The sequence below is a fragment of the Xenopus laevis genome, chromosome 4S (genome assembly GCF_017654675.1).
Source record: "Xenopus laevis strain J_2021 chromosome 4S, Xenopus_laevis_v10.1, whole genome shotgun sequence".
NCBI classification, from domain to species: Eukaryota; Metazoa; Chordata; class Amphibia; order Anura; family Pipidae; genus Xenopus; species Xenopus laevis.
Genome location: NC_054378.1, coordinates 73,023,700 through 73,042,875, shown reverse-complemented (window position 1 = coordinate 73,042,875; position 19,176 = coordinate 73,023,700). Strand labels below are relative to the sequence as shown.

Genomic DNA, 19,176 nt, shown 5'->3' with positions numbered 1-19,176 from the left:
TAAAAGCTGTGTATCTCTTTGTTTAGGAGCCAATGGATGTTGTGGAGCTGTATGGTTTAAAAGGCATTCAGCACACTCCAATAAGCATTAAAAATGCACGCGTTTCTCAGGTAACAATATATAATTGTAAAATGTGCTAAAAAAAGTGTATAGCATACATTATCCTATGTCTGTTATAACTATATAAGATATATTTAAATATGATCAGGTTAAGTTTTAGTTGCACTTTAATTTTCTTTCTGTTAATTGTGAACAAATAAAATTGCAACATGAATCAAACATGGTGCAGATTTGATTTACTTCAAATGTCCATCTTAAATTATTGCATGCTTTGCACACCTCATCCAATAATATTGTCTAACCTGCCCAACAGGTACGTGGTTAATTGGTCTACCCAACTTATTTTTCGAACAATCGGGAGAGCCCCATACACTGAGTTGCTGGGACGGCCGCCACTTAAATACTTTTGTGACTTTGACATTTGATATTCCTTTTTAGAATAATTTGCCTCCCTTTCTGTACTGCACTACAATTTAACTTTGCTCCACCTGTGTGAATTCACTCAAAGCCATGAAAAAGGTAAAATTCCACAGAATACTTTTTCCTGAGTACATACAAATAGGGTCACTTTCCCACTGTAAAGTAATCTATAGACTCCAATTGTCACATGAAATTGTTAAACTGTTATGTTATTTCCCTGTATTTTGTGTTTCTTTTATCGCCTACAGCATTACAAAGCTAGTTTGACTGCAACATTTAATCTGCATCCAGTAAGTTACATATATTAACATCTATACAGACATCTATATATCATTCTGGCTATTCCATGTTTTCTGTGTGCTGCCTCTTTAAATTTATTGAAAATCTGCTTGTACCAGCATATGGATTTCCATTATAGTCTGTGATAGGCAGAATTTATGTATTTATTTATTTTGCTGTTGCCAAAATGCCTGTGGAGAACTTGCTACATGGGCTATGAGCCCTAGGCAGAAATATGCAGGCTACCCGTCCATGCAACCTGGTACAGGTATGAGACCCATTATCCAGAATGCTCAGGACCTGGGTTTTTCCGGATAAATGATCTTTTTGTGATTTGGGTCTTCATACCTTAAATCTACTAGAAAATCATGTATATATCAAATAAACCCAATAGACTAAGGATTAATTATATCTTAGTTGGGATAAGTACAAACTACTGTTTTATTACAGAGACAAGGGAAATGAATCTTAAGATTTTTGATTATTTGGTTAAAATAGAGTTTGTGGGAGATGGCCATCCCGTAATTTGGAGCTTTCTGGATAATGGATCCCATACTTGTATAGATAAAAATAAACAATTGAGCATTTTTGGGCTGAAAACTAGCTTATCGTTTGTTTGAAAAACAGTGGAGGAGGGGTTCTCGAAGTAGGTTGCACCGGCAGGTGCAGCAAATTTGTTCCAAAAGAATCACATGCTGGTGATGCAGATGGGGCTGTTCTAAAATTCAACATTAGCAGTCAATAAATTGCTTATAAAAGCACCCTGCTAAATTTTTCATTACTTTTTTCCCCAAAGGTTTACATATACAGGTATGGGACCTATTATCCAGAATGCTCGGGACCTGGGGCTTTCCGGATAACTGGTCTTTCCGTAATTTGGGTCTTCCCACCTTAAGTCTACTAGAAAATCATGTAAACATTAAATACAACCAATAGGCTGGTTTTGCTTCCAATAAGGATTAATTATATCTTAGTCGGGATCAAGTAAAAGGTACTGTTTTATTATTACAGAGAAAAAAGAAATCATTTTTTAAAATTTGGATTATTTGATTATAATGGAGTCTATAGGAGACGGCCTTTCCGTGATTCAGAACTTTCTGGATAACGGGTTTCCGGATAACGGATCCCATACCTGTACTTAATAATTACAGCAATTTGCACTGCACTGCACTACTGGCAAACACCATGGGTGAATACTTTGCAGTAGAAAAAACTTGAGGTTGAGCAAGGCTAGTAAAATATTAATATCTAAAAAAGAAAAGTATAATAAAACATTTTTGAAAAATAAAAAGTCACCATCTGTGACCATGACCGTTCCCCTTTAATGGCTTCATAATATCAAATTAGTGATTGCATCTTTCTTTATATTAAAGGATGCAAAGTTTGCGATTGTACTTGAAGAAGACCTGGACATTTCAGTAGATTTCTTCAGGTATGTGTGTGTGTGTGTATTGATATTTATGTTTGGCCATTTCAGTTGCAAATTAGGGACGGGGAGGGAAATCATGTGACTTTTTGTCACAAAACAAGGAAGTAAAAAATTTTTTTTGCCCTTTGGTCACACATCTTTTAAATCATTTCATTCTCTTTACTTGTAGCTAATTATTCAGCTAATTCAGACATATCATCACTTATTATTCTGCAGTTTCCTGAGCCAGACTATCCATTTACTGGAAGAGGATGAGAGCCTGTACTGCATCTCTGCTTGGAATGATCAGGTTTATATTAAAATTCTTTATTTTGGATACATGAAACATATAAACATGCATCCATTATTATATGGTGCACATTTGTCAAAGAGGTTGGTTATTTTAGAGAAACAAGATAGCCTGTGCATAAATCCTGCTCATCAGAGATAGATGATCCTCATGATACACCCATCATGTCTGATGTTTAGCATTATTTACTTAACATATTACATCTGCTGAGTCTGCACTGTCTTGTCCTGTCCCTGCACTATGCTGTCCTGTTTTGCAGGAGTTGCATATTTTTGCCCTTGCCCTTTGTCTGATGTCCGGTACATCTATGTTGTGTGTAGCACCATGGTCCTAGAGGAACGTTGATTTGTTTCATTGTGTACTGTACAAACGTATATGGATGACAATAAACTCACTCTTGACTTGACTTGATTATTACAAGAAAAGAAAAACATTAGCTATAAAAAGTATAAATAAAAATCAAGCTTTTGTATCGGGCTGTTGGCATTGTGTTGTTCTGTAGCAAGAAGAAGGAAGCTGAGTCTTCTCTTGTCAAATCAGTGAAGTTGGGTAGCAATTGTTTAACTGCCCCCCAGTTAAGTGAAGTTCCACATGATCTGCGTGAGATTCCCCTTAGATGGACCACATAGTTACGCACTTTTAATTCGGTGCAGATCACAGTCTGAGAAGTTTGTTTCCGTGATAATTTTATATAATAGAGAAATTTAATGTGGAAATAGTTTTTTTTCAATAGGTGTATCCAGTGGAATAGTGGTACCTAGTATTTCTTCTTTAGCAAGCAAATGTCATATTTGCCATAGGTGTAGCCAATCTAGCGATGTGATCAGTGCCTGGGGAAGAATGTCTTCTAATTTTTCAAGTTGCTTTTCATTATTTGAAATGCCCAGAGTGTATCCGATTGCATCCAATGTTTTAAGTTGGTTGATCTTTGAAATTTTTGTTATATAGAATGGGGTGTCACTCTAGAATGGTAAATTCAACAACTTTGATTTGAACTTTAGGTTATCCCAGGTTATCAGCATCTTTGAAATAATGGGATTGATAGTAATCTGAGGCAGTTAATTATCTTTGTATAGGCGTATGTCTAATGGAATAGCTACCGTATATACTTGAGTATAAGCCGACCCGAGTATAAGCCGAGGTACCTAATTTTACCTACGAAAACTGGGAAAACTTATTGACTCGAGTATAAGCTTAGACACAACTACAGCCCTGTCTCCCAGCAGCGCACATTCCGCCAAATTGACCCCCCCCCCAGCGATCAACCAGACTTCTTTGCAAAGTTGATGGTGACAGAGACTTGCCAAATGGATTACTGTGTGCATTGTCCCACTGTCCCACTACCATGTGCAGAGGGTGCTGTGTGATATTGCCATTACTGTTAATCTTTCGTATAACCAACAGAGGGCGCTGTGTGATATTGCCATTACTGTTAATCTTTCGTATAACCAACAGAGGGCACTGTGTGATATTGCAGTCACTGTTATTCTTTCATATAACCAACAGAGGGCGCTGTGTGATATTGCAGTCACTGTTAATCCTTCATATAACCAACAAAGGGCGCTGTGTGATATTGCAGTCACTGTTATTCTTTCATATAACCAACAGAGAGTGCTGTGTGATATTGCAGTCACTGTTATTCTTTCATATAACCAACAGAGGGCGCACTGTTATTCTTTCATATTACCAACAGAGGGTGCTGTGTGATATTGCAGTCACTGTTATTCTTTCATATAACCAACAGAGGGCGCACTGTTATTCTTTCATATTACCAACAGAGGGTGCTGTGTGATATTGCAGTCACTGTTATTCTGTCATATAACCAACAGATGACGCTGTGTGATATTGCAGTCACTGTTATTCTTTCATATAACCAACAGAGGGCGCACTGTTATTCTTTCATATAACCAACAGAGGGCTCTGTGTGATATTGCAGTCTCTCCCCAAGTGAACTGTTGGTATAGGAATGACTGCAATCTCAGCTACTGCCCGCTGACTCGAGTATAAGCCGAGGATGCTGAAAAACTCTGCTTATACGCGAGTATATACGGTAAATCATGTTGTAATACTGATATCCATAGCTTGGAAGTCTTGGAGTGCCTTAAAGAGATACTGACACCAGAAATTTTCCTTTTTTTTACTTCTACCATTAAATTGATCAGCATGACCTATAGGTAACTTTTAGGGGCAGATTTATCAAGGGTCGAATTTCGAAGTGGAAAAAACGTTGAAATTCGACCATCGAATTGAATTATTTCGTCTTCGAATGTCGAAGTTATTTTGTATAGAATCTGGCCATTTTGGGTGGAAACGAAAAGCGTTCGATCGCACGATTAAATCCTTCGAATCTAACGATTTTCCTTCGACTTCTAAAGACTTAGCCAAATGTTGGCTATGGGTTCTAGAAGGGTCCCCATAGGCTAACATAGCAATTCGGCAGGTTTAAGATGCGAAGTGTCGAAGTCTAACTTTTTTAAAGAGACGGTACTTCGATTTTCGAAGTCGAACTTTTTTACTTTGTATCGAAGTCGAATTTAGGCCTATTCGATGGCGAAGTACCCAAAAAATAGTTTGCAAATTCGAAGTTTTTAACTTCGAAAATTCACTTCGACCCTTAGTAAATCTGCCCCTAAATGTATATTCATATTTTAAAAAGTATTTTTTAGTGTCAGTATCACTTTAAGTCAATCATTATACGCAGAGTGGCCATTTGATTGTGTATAAGGATAACTGGGTAATTCCAAGTCCCCTTTTTTTGATTGAGATAAGTACACATATTTTTGTCTGGCCCTTTTCTTTTGCTAAATGAATTCTGAGATCATAAAGTACAGTTCGTGCAACCTTTTAACCAATAACCTACTTCCTGACAGCAGAACTCAAACCCATCAGACACTATTTTGATTATTTATCAATATAATTTTTTTTAAATGTTGATTTGTTTCCTTTTTCTGTTTATGTATTTATTATTTTATTGTAATATCATATTTTATAATCATCAGGGATATGAACACACTGCTGAGGACTCTTCCCTCCTCTATAGAGTGGAGTCTATGCCAGGATTAGGATGGGTTTTAAGAAAAAATCTTTACAAAGATGAACTGGAACCAAAGTGGCCAACACCAGAAAAAGCAAGTTATTTATATTATATGCTTTTAACTATGTTTCCACACAACATATATTAAAGATGTTTGTTTGCAAAGCATTAAATCATTTGTGATTTTTATTGAAATATTCCTCATTTGCATTCATCTGACAGTTGTGGGATTGGGATATGTGGATGCGAATGCCAGAGCAAAGGAAGGACAGAGAGTGCCTCATCCCAGATGTATCAAGGTCATATCATTTTGGCATTGTTGGTCTTAACATGAACGGCTATTTCCATGTAAGTCAGACTTGCTTGATTTAACTTGTATGTATATTTTATATGTGCTTTATTTCAAAGTTACTCTTCACTATCGCCTTCTCTGCATCTGTCTCTTTTCATGCAGAAGTTTGAGTTTTGGATTGACAGTTGGGTTTAATACAGCCTTTGGGAGTTCTGCCTAGAAGATGTGCAAGACCTCACTCTTTCAAAATAACCAACTCCGGCACAAATCCTGCATGTAGAGAGACAGTTTTTTGTTTGTGCTGAAATCAACTATTTTAGTGAGCTCTAATTAATCTGTTAATACATCTGCTATAAAAGGGAGTCCCCCTTAAAAGATGTATTATATCTGTCTGCCAAAATGTTCTTCAGGAAGAGGGATTAAAAAGAGAGCCAGATACTGAGATTGAGATAATACAGAATAATTTGAATATTTGAGAAACCGTTAAAGGAAAACTATACCCCTCAAACAATGTAGGTCTCTATAAAAATATATTGCATACAAGAGCTCATATTTAAAACCCTGCTTCATGTAAATAAACCATTTTCATAATAATATACTTTTTTTTAGTAGTATTTACCATTGGGTAATCCAAAATAGAAAATTGGCATTTTAAAAAATAATGGCCGCCCCCTGGGATCGTAGGATTCACGTTGCATACAAACAAACCATGCATGTTAGGTCACATGAGCCAATCAAAAGAGAGAATTTTGTCTTTTGCTTCCACAATTCTTCCTGTTACAGTTAGAGCTGCAGTATTTCTAGTCAGGTGATCTCTGAGGCAGCACACAGACCATCACAAAATGGTGGTTCAAGGCAAGAGATGTAAAAGGGCAATATTTACTTAAATATATAGACCAGTTTGATAAGATTCTTTAATATGCCACTTAATCTGCTATAAACTATCTGTTGCTCAAGTATTCATTTTGGGGGTATAGTTTTTCTTTAAGTACTTTTAATTATATTTAGAAAGTTTATTTCACTATGATTAACTTTTCATTCTTGTAGTAGTTCTCCTTTAATATAACAGACAGGGAGAACAATGCATACATGTATAGATATATATTGAATTATATTCCGTATAATAATTACTTTGAACTCAAGACATTGCGTCTGAAATAACTTTGCCATTGTTGGATATTCTTTTCTTTAACAGGAAGCCTATTTTAAAAAGCACAAGTTCAACACTGTACCAAATGTGCAGCTCTCAAATGTGAAAAGGTATACAGGACATAAAACTCCTATATATTTTACTTTCTTATTTTTTGTTTTTTTGTTCTTATACTTATCACTAACTACTGAATTATTATAAAATTTGTTTCCTGAAACCAAAGAGAGGAATCATTAGAATATTTTAATTTTAACTTTTTTATCTGTAGAATGTGTTTATGCAGAAATCAAATAGATACAGGTTTTTTTTTTTTATTCATTTAGGTCTTATGGGCTTATCAAAATTCACATTTGTGTAATGATAGTTTTTTTTCTACTTCAAATAATCTTTTTTTTTAAATTAAATATTTGCATATTTATTTAAAAACAAATTATAATAAAAAGAATGTCTGAAATAAATCTTGAAAATAAATGTGAATTTGAAACCACGACTAAACTCACAGACACTAAAACGAATGTCGTGATATTTATTTTAAAAAATCCGAATAAAAAAGCAGGAACAGAAAATTATGCTGGACGATGCGTCAAAATATATGAATACCTTGAAAATCTTGCGGGAAAAAAATCAGAAATCCTCTACAAATTTAAAGCGGTCAAACAGGATCAGCGTAATGCCCATTGACTTCTATAGGACCTTGATAACTTTTACCTGGCAAACTTTTATATTAGTGGTTTTTACACTTGAGGCAGATTTATCAAGGGTCGAATTTCGAAGTAGAAAAAGCTTTGAAATTCGAATATCGAAGTCGAAGTTTTTTACATAAAATTTGTCCATTTGCGGTCGAAGTATAATTGTTTGAACGATTTTACTTCAACTTCCAAAAACTCAGAAAAATGCTCTAGAAGGTCCCCATAGGCTAACATAGCACTTCGGCAGGTTTAATTTGGCGAAATATTGAAGTTGAAGTTTTTTTTAAAGAGACCGTACTTCGATTATCGAATGGTCGAATATTCGAACAATTTTACTTCAAACCCAATTTGAAGTCGTAGTATCCTATTCGATGGTCGAAGTATCCAAAAAAATTACTTCGAATTTCGATTTTTTTTTACTTCAAAAATTCCCTCGAATTCACTTCGACCCTTGATAAATCTGCCCCTTAACGAATCTCACATTTTTTAAAAAACCAACAAATTATTAGAGATTCGTTGAAAATTTTGAAATTCGATAGTACGTTAGTAAATAGGCCCCATAGTGTGTAAGTTCCTTACAGTTTTGCTCTCACAATCTTGCCTGTGTATTTTAAAAGTTATTTATTTCTAACATTCCCTTTTCTATTTGTATCTAGTCTGCAAAAAGATGCTTATGAAATAGAAATCCACAGAATTCTGAGGTAAGTTAATTGAATGACTTTTTAAACTGGTAAAAGGATATATTGCTCTATATTTCAGAGGTGATCACTCCGCTTCTAATAAAAAAGCATATGCTCCAGTGCTTTCTCCATAAAAAAAAATGTCCAACTGGGCAAAAAAGGGGGCGGATGGAGATTAAATATAGCTACCCAATGTGTTTGCTTCTCAGCAGACAGTGTAGAACTGATTATATAAAAGCCAGTTTGACATTGCACTTAATGTACCAGGTGTTCTTATCAGCTTTGGGTACGTTTGTTTTATTGTAAAGATTGAGGTGCAGGCAGAGAAGTGCTAGGAAGAACCCTGATATTCACCAACCTATGCCAGATAGCTGGAGAAATGACAGTTTAAATATATAAAATATTATACTACATCTTTTTTCATGTTTCCACTATTGGGTGTCCCATTATATAGGTATAGGGGCAAATATGTCATTCATTTTTAACATTATATATATATATATATATATATATATATGTGATAATTTTCCTATACCTCTTTAGTGAAGCAGAAGTCCTAGACCATAGTAAAAACCCTTGTGAGGACTCCTTCATTCCAGACACAGAGGGGAAAACATATATAATGTATATCAAAATGGAGCAAGAAGCAGATTTTACCACCTGGACTCAGCTTGCAAAGGTAACACTGTATTTTCTCTTTTAGTTTCAGTATGGTCTTCTATATAATCTTCACATTCTTGTTTGTGTATTTCAGTACTAGAAGGGCCATGATTCAGTTCAGGTTTGTTTTCAAATTAAGAAAAACCTAAGTTTTTATCTGCTTGACTTTTTAGTGCCTGCATATTTGGGACCTTGATGTGAGAGGGAACCACAAAGGACTTTGGCGCCTTTTCCGAAAGAAGAACCACTTTTTGGTGGTGGGATTTCCTTTTTCTCCTTATGCGTGAGTTACTTTATTAGACTTTTTTTCTCCCATTTAAAGGACCACCCTGGAAATCTAGGCTAGTCATGAAATCCTGGCTACACAGGATTATTTCTGACCAAACTGTGTGACTTGCAGTGTGCACCCGTCATAGTTTTACTGACTTAAATGGAAAACTGGGATGATTGGTGATTCAGTTTAGAGTTTAGATAACCATCTGCATGTGGCCATATTGCATTAATGCCAGACTTCCTGTCCTAGTAGGAAGATCATCTTAATGCCCCTAACCCTGGCGGTTATTTGATTAGCAACAATAGTTAGTTCAAATAATAGCTATTTTAAAGTCTGTTTATTTACCAAATTATTTTTCCTGTCCAGTTTCCAAGAATGGTTCAGAGTTCAAAGGGACAGCATTGCATATATTATCTACTGCTATAGGGAAAAATGTAACCCTTATTGTGTAATATAGGACTGCTAGAAATCGGTAAAGGTTCATTAACAATATAATGGCACATGGTGCAAGCCAAATGCACTTATACTAGGATGTACCAAATCCACTTTGTCGGATTTGGCTGAATCCCCGATTCCTTTGTGAAAGATTTGGTACCGAACCAAATCCGAATCGTAATTTGCAAATTAGGGGTGGGGAATGAAAAGGTGGGGGGGGAGTTTTTTACTTCCTTGTTGTGTAACAAAAAAAAGTCACGGGATTTCCCTTCCCACACCTAATTTACATATGCAAATTAGGATTTGTCTTCGGTTCGGCCATGCACAAGTATTCGCCAATTCCGAATCCTGCTGAAAAAGGCCGAATCCTTTTCGAATCCTGGATTCGGTGCATCCCTACCTTATACATATCTTTGCTGCAATAAACTTCTACTTGTAAGCTTCTGGGTCCATTTACAAGTTCTTGTTACATTTTACAGTGTCAGTATTGAGGTCCCTGACTGTCAGCTCTGTAAAATGTACAATCTCTGGCAGGTAACAGGTTAGTTAGGGGAACAACGGACATCACAAAAATGGTTTGGAAAGATATAGATTACAGATCATTTACCACTGTCCATTTATTTAGTAAACAGTACTTGACTTGCAGAGTTTATGAAAAATGGCTTATTCCCATTATGTACTGTAAACTGTAAGTTGACCTACTTCAGCTCATATTATGATTGATTTAATAGGTGATCTGCTGTAACAACAAACAAAGACTGGTGTTGCACGCATCTGAATCTAAAATATAATGATCATTGGTGCTTAGTGTGGGGGTTACCTGTAAGCTTCTCAATATATAAGTATAAAAATGCTGTGACCAATGCATGGGGTGAAATTGCTTTTATGTTCTGCACCGACATGCATTAGCAGTTACCTTCTGTACTAGTTCACTAGTTGAATACTTATTTAGTCATTGTTAATTTGCTTTGATTTTACCCTCATTAGAGTTTGATTCTTTTATACAGGGTTAAGAAACCTGCTTCAGTTACCCCCATCTATCTGGAACCTCCTCCAAAAGAAGAAGCAGCCGTGGCTGGGATTGACCAGTCCTGAAGCCTGAATTATATGTTTCCATTTGTTCTGGATGGACCCTCCTGTAGTGCATTTTGGAGCATAAACACTAACCTCTAACCAGCTCCTTACTGTTTTGTCAGTTGTAATTAGCACATTTTTATTGGGTTGATTCACTGACTTAATGGGGAAGAATAATTGCAACCGCATATATAGCTATTTGATCCCTTTTAAAGACCACTACTTTTCAGAGACAATTTCAGAGAGAAGCTGTAAATTATTTCTCCATTTGGAGCAACAGTTCTGCCAATGATTCCTGAAACCTGGAATACAGAATAGGAGGTTCACAATTTTATTCTCACTAGAACTACTCTTAAGGAAAATACATTTCAACCTGGGATTATTTTTTTGTTATATTTAATTTATTACTGATCATGTACATGTTATTTTCATATGATGTTTTACTTGGAGAAAATGTATTTGTACTGAGGCTTTTGGGTGCTCACTTGAAAATGAAGGCTACGGTGACCTTTGTCTGAGTTAAAGTTTTGTGTCCTTTGGATTTCTGCTGCAGCCCCTGCAATAATACACCTACTGCTGGAAGCCTTGGTTGCAGTGGTCTTTTATTTTATTTTTTTATGTTAAATTAAAACAGTAATTGTTATACTCCGGCGGCAGCATTTTCCAGTGCCTTATTGCTGTTAATCTGCCTTGTTCACTTGACTCAAACTCACTTTTTTCTTTTTTGCAGGGTAGTTTGTCATTTTCATACTGGTTGGTGTATATACATGTACAGGTGGAAATAGTATATGTGTATATACAGTGTGTATGTATGTGTGTATATATATATATATATATATATATATATATATATATATATATATATATATATATATATATATATATATATATATATATATATATAGTGTAATACTTGTGTATGGAGAAATACATGTACACATGTGTAATATATATATGTGTTTGTATGTGAGCGAAAAATATAAAGAAAATGATTACTCCAAGCTAAAACAATCTGTACAAGGAGGTCTAGGGCACCTTGTGCATAAAAGGAGCTCCCTTAGTCTCTGGTGCACCAGCCAATCAACAGGGCACATATATGATTTGCCGCAACTGCTTGAGAAGGAGCTTTTCAATCATAACATTAGAACTTCTTCATCCAGGGTGTGGCTTTGATTAGTGTAACTCACATTAAAATCTGCCTTACTTACTATGAACTATGAACGATGACTTTCAAAATCCCTGAAATGTTATTGCTGAAAGTGTGGGCATTTTAAAGTTTTCCCTAGAATGGAAAAGACTCTTTTCCGGGAGCAAGAAGTACCCAAGCACCCACACATAAACCCTTTAAAATAATAATTCAATTTACATTTAATATTAAACATTTTTTTGCATTTATCCCTTGAGGGAAGCTGAAAATGTTTCTAGTTTCATGGTCATGATTTATGCTAGCGTAATTAGTATCAAGCATAAAATACATTCTTTTTGCAGAGAAAAAGCAAATCTGCCTTTGATAATGGATAATACATCCCCTACCATTACCTTGCATGACATTCATCTTTTTTTTTTTTTTTTTTTTTTTTCAAATAGATTTGCATAGTCTGTTAATAACTTCTTTTTACTTAATCATTTTTCAATTCCTAACACTAGGTTTGGCACAAAGAATCCGTATTGAACAGATGCTGCTGAATCAGAACATTAGACTGTTTGGTAAAACAAGAGAATATGTTCATCCTCTGGTAACAAAGCTTATGTGCAATTTTATTTCTGCATTTCATTGGAATAGACCTGATGAATAAAATGTATCTAATTCTAATGTGAAAACAAAATTTATAATGGGCACATACATCAAGGGGCTGATTCACTAAGCTCGAGTGAAGGATTCGAATGAAAAAAATTCGAATTTCGAAGTATTTTTTTGGTACTTCGACCATCGAATTGGTTAAATTCGTTCGAATTCGAACGAATCGAACGAAAAATCGTTCGACTATTCGACCATTCGATAGTCGAAGTACTTCCCCTTTAAAAAAAACTTCGACCCTCTACTTCGGCAGGTAAAACCTACCGAAGTCAATGTTAGCCTATGGGGAAGGTCCCCATAGGCTTGCCTGTGATTTTTTGATCGAAGGATTTTCCTTCGATCGTTGGATTAAAATCCTTCGAATCGTTCGATTCGAAGGATTTAATCGTTCGATCGAACGAAAAATCCTTCGATCGATCGATCGCAGGATTAGCGCTAAATCCTTCGACTTCGATATTCGAAGTCGAAGGATTTCAATTCGAGGGTCGAATTTCGAAGTATTTTTAACTTCGAAATTCGACCCTTAATGAATCTGCCCCCAAGTCTTCTGTGTTAATTTATATGATGTGATTCTATTGTGTAATCATAAGAAACTCTTGGAACACTGGAATGTATGCATTTCATAGTATATCCCTCTGTCTACATTCAAAATCCATTTTCTGCACTAATTCAAAGAAAGTTGCACTTCTGTATATTTAGAATTGCCTTTCTTTCCTTTGAGTTGTTGATTACTTAAATATTGTCTCCTTTCCCCTACATTCTGATAAAATGCATTTTAATGAACAGATTTTTTTTTAATTACTTATATTAGATATACCATGACTTGGATGAATGAAAATCTTCATAGTCTAATAAACATACATACTGTATATGTATGAAGGTACTATATGTAATGAATCTTTTTATAGTCTTGTACTTCTACAAAAATGCAACCTTCTTTTTCCTATTTAAACAAACTGTTAAAACCAATGCTGACTCCATATCAACCATCAATTGAGTTGTTTTTTGTAATGCAGTCATGCTGGGTGGCCCCTGGTATGGCTTGTATCTGAAACCTGCTATTGATTTGCAGGGAGTAGTGGTCCATAACCGGCTGTAGGACGACAGATTGGACATCTGTATCCTGCATGGAGATGTTTATTCAAAGCAGAGAATATATAGGGCAGATTTATCAAAGTTCGAGTTGAATTTTCGAATGAAAAAAATTCGAGTTTCGGACTATTTTTTGTGTACTTCGACTAGGGAATAGTCCAAATTCGATTCGAATTTGAAAAAAATTCAAATATTGAAATGTGTCATGTACTGTCTCTTTAGATTTAGCTAAATACTGATGTTCCAGAAAAGATCTGGTCAGATATCATACCAACCCCTAATTTGCCTATTTTCAAGTTCGAGAATGAAATGAGAATGAAATGAAATTCCATTAATTTTAAGCAAAACAATTCATTACAGTCATTTAAAAATATATGACATTGAGGTTATGTAATAAAAGACACTAACTTTGCCCTGATGCAGTAAGCCATAGCAACCAAGCAAAAGGAAGAATTTACTGGTCACTAGTGATGTAAGAGGTTGACAAATTGTCGACCAGCACCCAATCCGGCAGTGGGTCTGTGTCTATTTATTATATTCTATTTATCTGCCCGCAGGTATACCCCTGCAATCTATTAATGAAGGAAACTTTCTGCCTGGTGGTGATCTAAAAGTTAGTGATGCTATATAGTGTGTTCTGCATGTGTGTGTGTGTGTGTATGTATGTATATATATATATATATCACATATGTTTTGTTAGCTCAGTAGTTCTGAAACTGTTGGATGTAATTTATTAATTAAATGGGTTGCTCACCTTTGAGCTTTAGTATGATCTAAGGAGTGATATTCTGAAACAATTTCCCATTGGTTTTCATTTTTTATTATTTGTGGTTTTTGAGTTATTTAGCTTTTTATTCAGCAGCTTTCCAGTTTGCTGTGTCAGCAATCTGGTTGTTAGAGTCCAAATTACCCTAGCAACCATGCATTGATTTGAATGAGAATGTGGAATATTAATAGGGGAGGGTCGGAACAGAAAGATGAGTAATAGAAGTAGTAATAAATACATTTGTAGCTTTAAAGAGCATTTGTTTTCAGACAGGGTCAGTGACCCCCTTTTGAAGGCTGGAAAGAGTCAGGAGAAAAAGGGAAATAATTCATAAACTATAAAAAATAAATAATGAAGACTAATTGAAAAGTTTCTTAGAATTGGCCATTCCATAACATACTAAAAGTTAACCTGAAGGTGAACCACGCACTGAGTGGTTTAGGGGGGGATACATTTACCCTTTAGAAATACTTGCTGTGACCCCACTTTACAGTTTTTAAAATAATTATCTTTCACATGGGGAAAGTCAGAGGGAGCTCAAGAAACCTAGATTTAGGGGCAGATTTACATAGGGTCGAATATCGAGGGTTAATTAACCCTCGATATTCGACTGCTGAATGTAAATCCTTTGAATATCGAAGTCGAAGGATTTAGCGCTATTTCTATGATTGAACGATCGAAGGAATAATCGTTCGATCGAGCGATTAAATCCTTCGAATTGAACGATTTTAATCCATCGATCTAAGGATTTTCCTTCGGTCAGAAAATTGTTAGGAAGCCTATGGGGACCCCCTATGGGAGGGGCTAACATTGGCCTCAGTAGGTTTTAGGTGTTGAACTAGGGGGTCTAAGTATTTTTTAAAGAGACAGTACTTCGACTATTGAATAGTCGAACGTTTTTTACTTGAATCATTCGATTCAAAGTCGTAGTCGAAGGTCGAAGTAGCCTATTCAATAGTCGAAGAATCCATATTCGACCATTCGAAATTCGAAGTATTTTTTCTTCTATTCCTTCACTCGAGCTAAGTAAATGGGCCCCTTAATGTTCTCTTTAGCATATTACTACCCTTTTACCTTGACTCTAACCTGTGATTTCTTACCCAATAGGTTGATTTTGCTTCCAATAAGGATTAATTATATCTTCGTTTGGACCAAGTACAAGGAACTGTTTTATTATTACAGATAAAAGAAATAATTTTTAAAAATTTGAATTATCTGATTATAATGGATTCTACGGGAGACGGCCTTTCAGTAATTCTGAGCTTTCTGGATAACAGGTTTCCAGATAACGGATTGATACCTGTAGTTGGGTAATTCTATGCATATTGTGTCATACATACATTTATTATATTTTGCATTTGTACTGAAGAACACGGGTGATAAGATGATATAAAATGCAAGGTTGAAATTCAGGCAGTATGTAGTGTTTGCTGGCATTCAAATGCATTCATACAAACGACATATATTTTGTGGTTTCTAGAAGCCTCATATCTTTGAATACCCTATGAATACATGGTATCTCTATCTTTAGAAGTTCTGTAGCTTATATTTTTGCTTTTGTCTTTTTTGTGCCCATGATCACGTGACACAATAAAACCACCATCATTACGTTTGTGTTGTTATACAGTTCTATGTAAAAAGAAATAAGTTGGTGAAAGATATTATTTATAAAATATGGTTATTTCTGGTTTAGCATTTTGAAAAATTTGCTTTTGTGTAGCTTTGGGGTTTTGATTTATACTATATTTGGTATTGGCATGCCCCAGGAATATGGGATTTTCAAATGAATAGCTATTCATTTTTTAACATATTTTATAAAAATGTAATTTTTTTTTCAGTATTAAGAGTGTTGTGAAAAAGTGGAATGACAGACAATCCGGAATATTTCAAGTCTGCAATGCTCATGTCCTGTCACTAGGTGGCACAAACGAGTAGTTATAAAGACATGAATATAAAATGTTCGGAGGGCTTTTGTCTGTAGTAATTAACATCTAGGGACTGTACTTCTTAGTTTAGTGATTTCTTGAACACATACCTCTCATAGTTAAAGCAATGAAAGCAGAATTACATTTTAGGAACTGTTACTTATAGCCAAGTACACGTATATATTTGTTCAGCCTGCCAACCACTTTTTGCATATAAAACATCTCTATTTACAGTTGTGTCCAGAATAATAGCTGTCCGACAATCACTGTTTTTAGTCTAAATTCTATTTCTACTTGGCAAATAATTTACTATTAGGTGTAGTAGAGTAAAAGGAAACCAACAGTCATGACATGCATGTTGCTGATTCTGTGTCAATGAATCGTTAATTGAGGCTTGTTCCAAATAATAATAATGGCTTGTTCCAAATAATAGCAGTGTGGAGTAGTAGTGAGGTAATTTATTCTGTGAAAAAACAGGTGTCAATTACGGCCCTTATTTAAAAGGAAAAAATATTTTTTTCAAAACGCATTAGTTAATAGTGCTGCTCCAGCAGAATTCTGCACTGAAATCCTTTTCTCAAAAGAGCATATTGTCAGTTTCCCAGGTGGCCCCAGTCATGTGACTTGATAAAGTTCAGTCACTCTTTACTGCTGTACTGCAAGTGATATCACTGGAGTGATATTAACCCCCCCCCCCCAGCAGCCTAACAACTGAACAAAGGGAAGGTAACCAGATTGCAGCTCCCTAACACAAGATAACAGCTGCCTGGTATATCTAAGAACAACACTCAATAGTAAAATCCAGGACCCACTGTCACTCCAGTTACATTGAGTAGGAGAAACAACAGCCTGTCAGAAAGCAGTTCCAACCTAAAGTGCTGGCTGTTTCTGAAAGCACATGACCTAAGATGGCTGCCTACACACCAATATTACAAGTGAAAAAATACACTTGCTGGTTCAGGAATAACATTTTATATTGTAGACAGTGAAGAAGCATGCACTCCAAGGGCCAGTAATTGTGATTAAAAGCCTTTATTCATACAGCTAAAACAATAGAACCTTACGCGTTTCGTATCCGAGGATACTTATTCATAGGCATGCCTATGAATAAGTATCCTCTGATACGAAACGCGTAAGGTTCGATTGTTTTAGCTGTTTGAATAAAGGCTTTTAATCACAATTACTGGCCCTTGGAGTGCGTGCTTCTTCGCTGTCTACATTGAGTTACTCCCCCAGCTACGGGTTCGGGGCGCTGCACCCGGGCCACCAAGCATCTTCGGTGAGTTTCTATACATACAAGATTGCCGAGATTTATACTGTTTGTGCCGTACACTGGTTGAAGCTACACCCTACAAACGAGAGACCCAGGGTTTTTACACCTGGGTCTGGCTCTGTGCTGGGTGAGCTGTTAAGTTAATTTAATTGATTTATTAATTGATTTATTTACATTTACTTTGGGGACTGAGCCGATAATTTTCTCTAACATTTTATATTGTAGAGTGAATTATTTGCAGTGTAAACAGTGTAATTTGGAAATAAAAACTACACCATAAAAATCATGATCGAATCCCTTTAAGGAAGGAAGGCAGCAAATGTTGTATATACGGGTTATAGTGCATTTCTCTCTGGAAATCTGAGTAAAATGGGTTGTTCCAGACATTGTTCAGAACAGCGTACTTTGATTAAAAAGTTGATTGGAGAGGGGGAAACATATAAAGAAGTGTAGAAAATGATAGGCTACTCTGCTAAAATGATCTCAAATGCATTAAAACGAAAATGGAAAACTACCATTTGAATAGATAGAAGAATAGGCAAAATGCAAAGACTCAGCCAATGATCAGCTCCAGGAAGATCAAAGAAGGACTAAAGTGACCTGTGAGTAATGTTACAATTAGAAGGTGCCTATGTGAAGCCAAGCTATCGGCAAGAAGCCCCCACAAAGTCCCATTGTTGAAAAAAGACACATGCTGAAGAGCTTACAATTTGCCAAAGAACACATTGACTGGCCTAAAAAGAAATGGCGCAACATTTTGTAGACTGATGAAAGTAAGTGTTAGGTCTAGGGACTGCAGCCAGTTTTTCAGGCGACCCCCAAACACTAAATGTAAGCCACAGTACACTGTGAAGACAGTGGAGCATGGTGGCACATGCATCGTGTATTAATTTGAAATGTGCAGTATTTCCAAATGCATCTGTGTGTAGGGAAATAAAATCTATTATAAGGATTTTGAGCTATTTACTTTTTTAAACATACTACTGCTATTCTGAACACAACTGTATGTTTTAGGAAATACTGTCATTTTTATGTTGCTGGGCTTAAAAAAGTGTGCACTGTTCTGTTTTCATCACAAATCACTATTTTTACTATGTTCTGTTCTGTAAAATGTAGTTTCTGCATAAATAAATATACTGCCTAAAGAATTCCTGTCACCCATTAATTATCAGCTAATACAGGGGATTTTCCCTGACTACAAAGTTTTTTTCTTTAAAAAATACAATTATATATATTCTTATTGAATATAAATTTATGGTGCCGGCACGGAGACTGATCCAATTCAGACAGCATCAACGCCAAAATCAAGTAAAGCAGAAAGGTGGATCTACAGTACATGCTTAGAGTCTTCTATAGGTTCACTGTTGTATGGTACAGAGACTGACTATACTTCAGTTAAGTAGGAAATCACTTGTACTGTTTCTGTAGATCATTGAGACTCCACCCATTTTGCCTCAAGCCAACCCTGAGGTTCATAAGACAGAAGGGAATTTTAGATCCCAAACAATTTGGCCTGCACTGCATGACTGAAGTGTATTGACTGGTTATTGCTTTAAT

At 35.6% G+C, this 19,176-nt stretch overlaps 1 protein-coding gene across 1 annotated transcript in view; it reads left to right on the top strand.

The window, feature by feature from the left end:
• The window catches only part of pomgnt1.S (protein O-linked mannose N-acetylglucosaminyltransferase 1 (beta 1,2-) S homeolog), a 37,666-nt gene extending 21,636 nt beyond the window's left edge, over positions 1 to 16,030 (top strand). Inside the window, 13 exon segments of the mRNA NM_001094959.1 lie at positions 27 to 110; positions 729 to 770; positions 2,133 to 2,191; positions 2,405 to 2,477; positions 5,477 to 5,605; positions 5,734 to 5,859; positions 6,999 to 7,063; positions 8,299 to 8,343; positions 8,866 to 9,001; positions 9,156 to 9,265; positions 10,699 to 12,615; positions 13,107 to 15,498; positions 15,550 to 16,030. Of these exon segments, the coding sequence (NP_001088428.1) occupies positions 27 to 110; positions 729 to 770; positions 2,133 to 2,191; positions 2,405 to 2,477; positions 5,477 to 5,605; positions 5,734 to 5,859; positions 6,999 to 7,063; positions 8,299 to 8,343; positions 8,866 to 9,001; positions 9,156 to 9,265; positions 10,699 to 10,786 (957 nt within the window). The 3' untranslated portion in view covers positions 10,787 to 12,615; positions 13,107 to 15,498; positions 15,550 to 16,030.
• Positions 16,031 to 19,176: the final 3,146 nt, after the last annotated feature.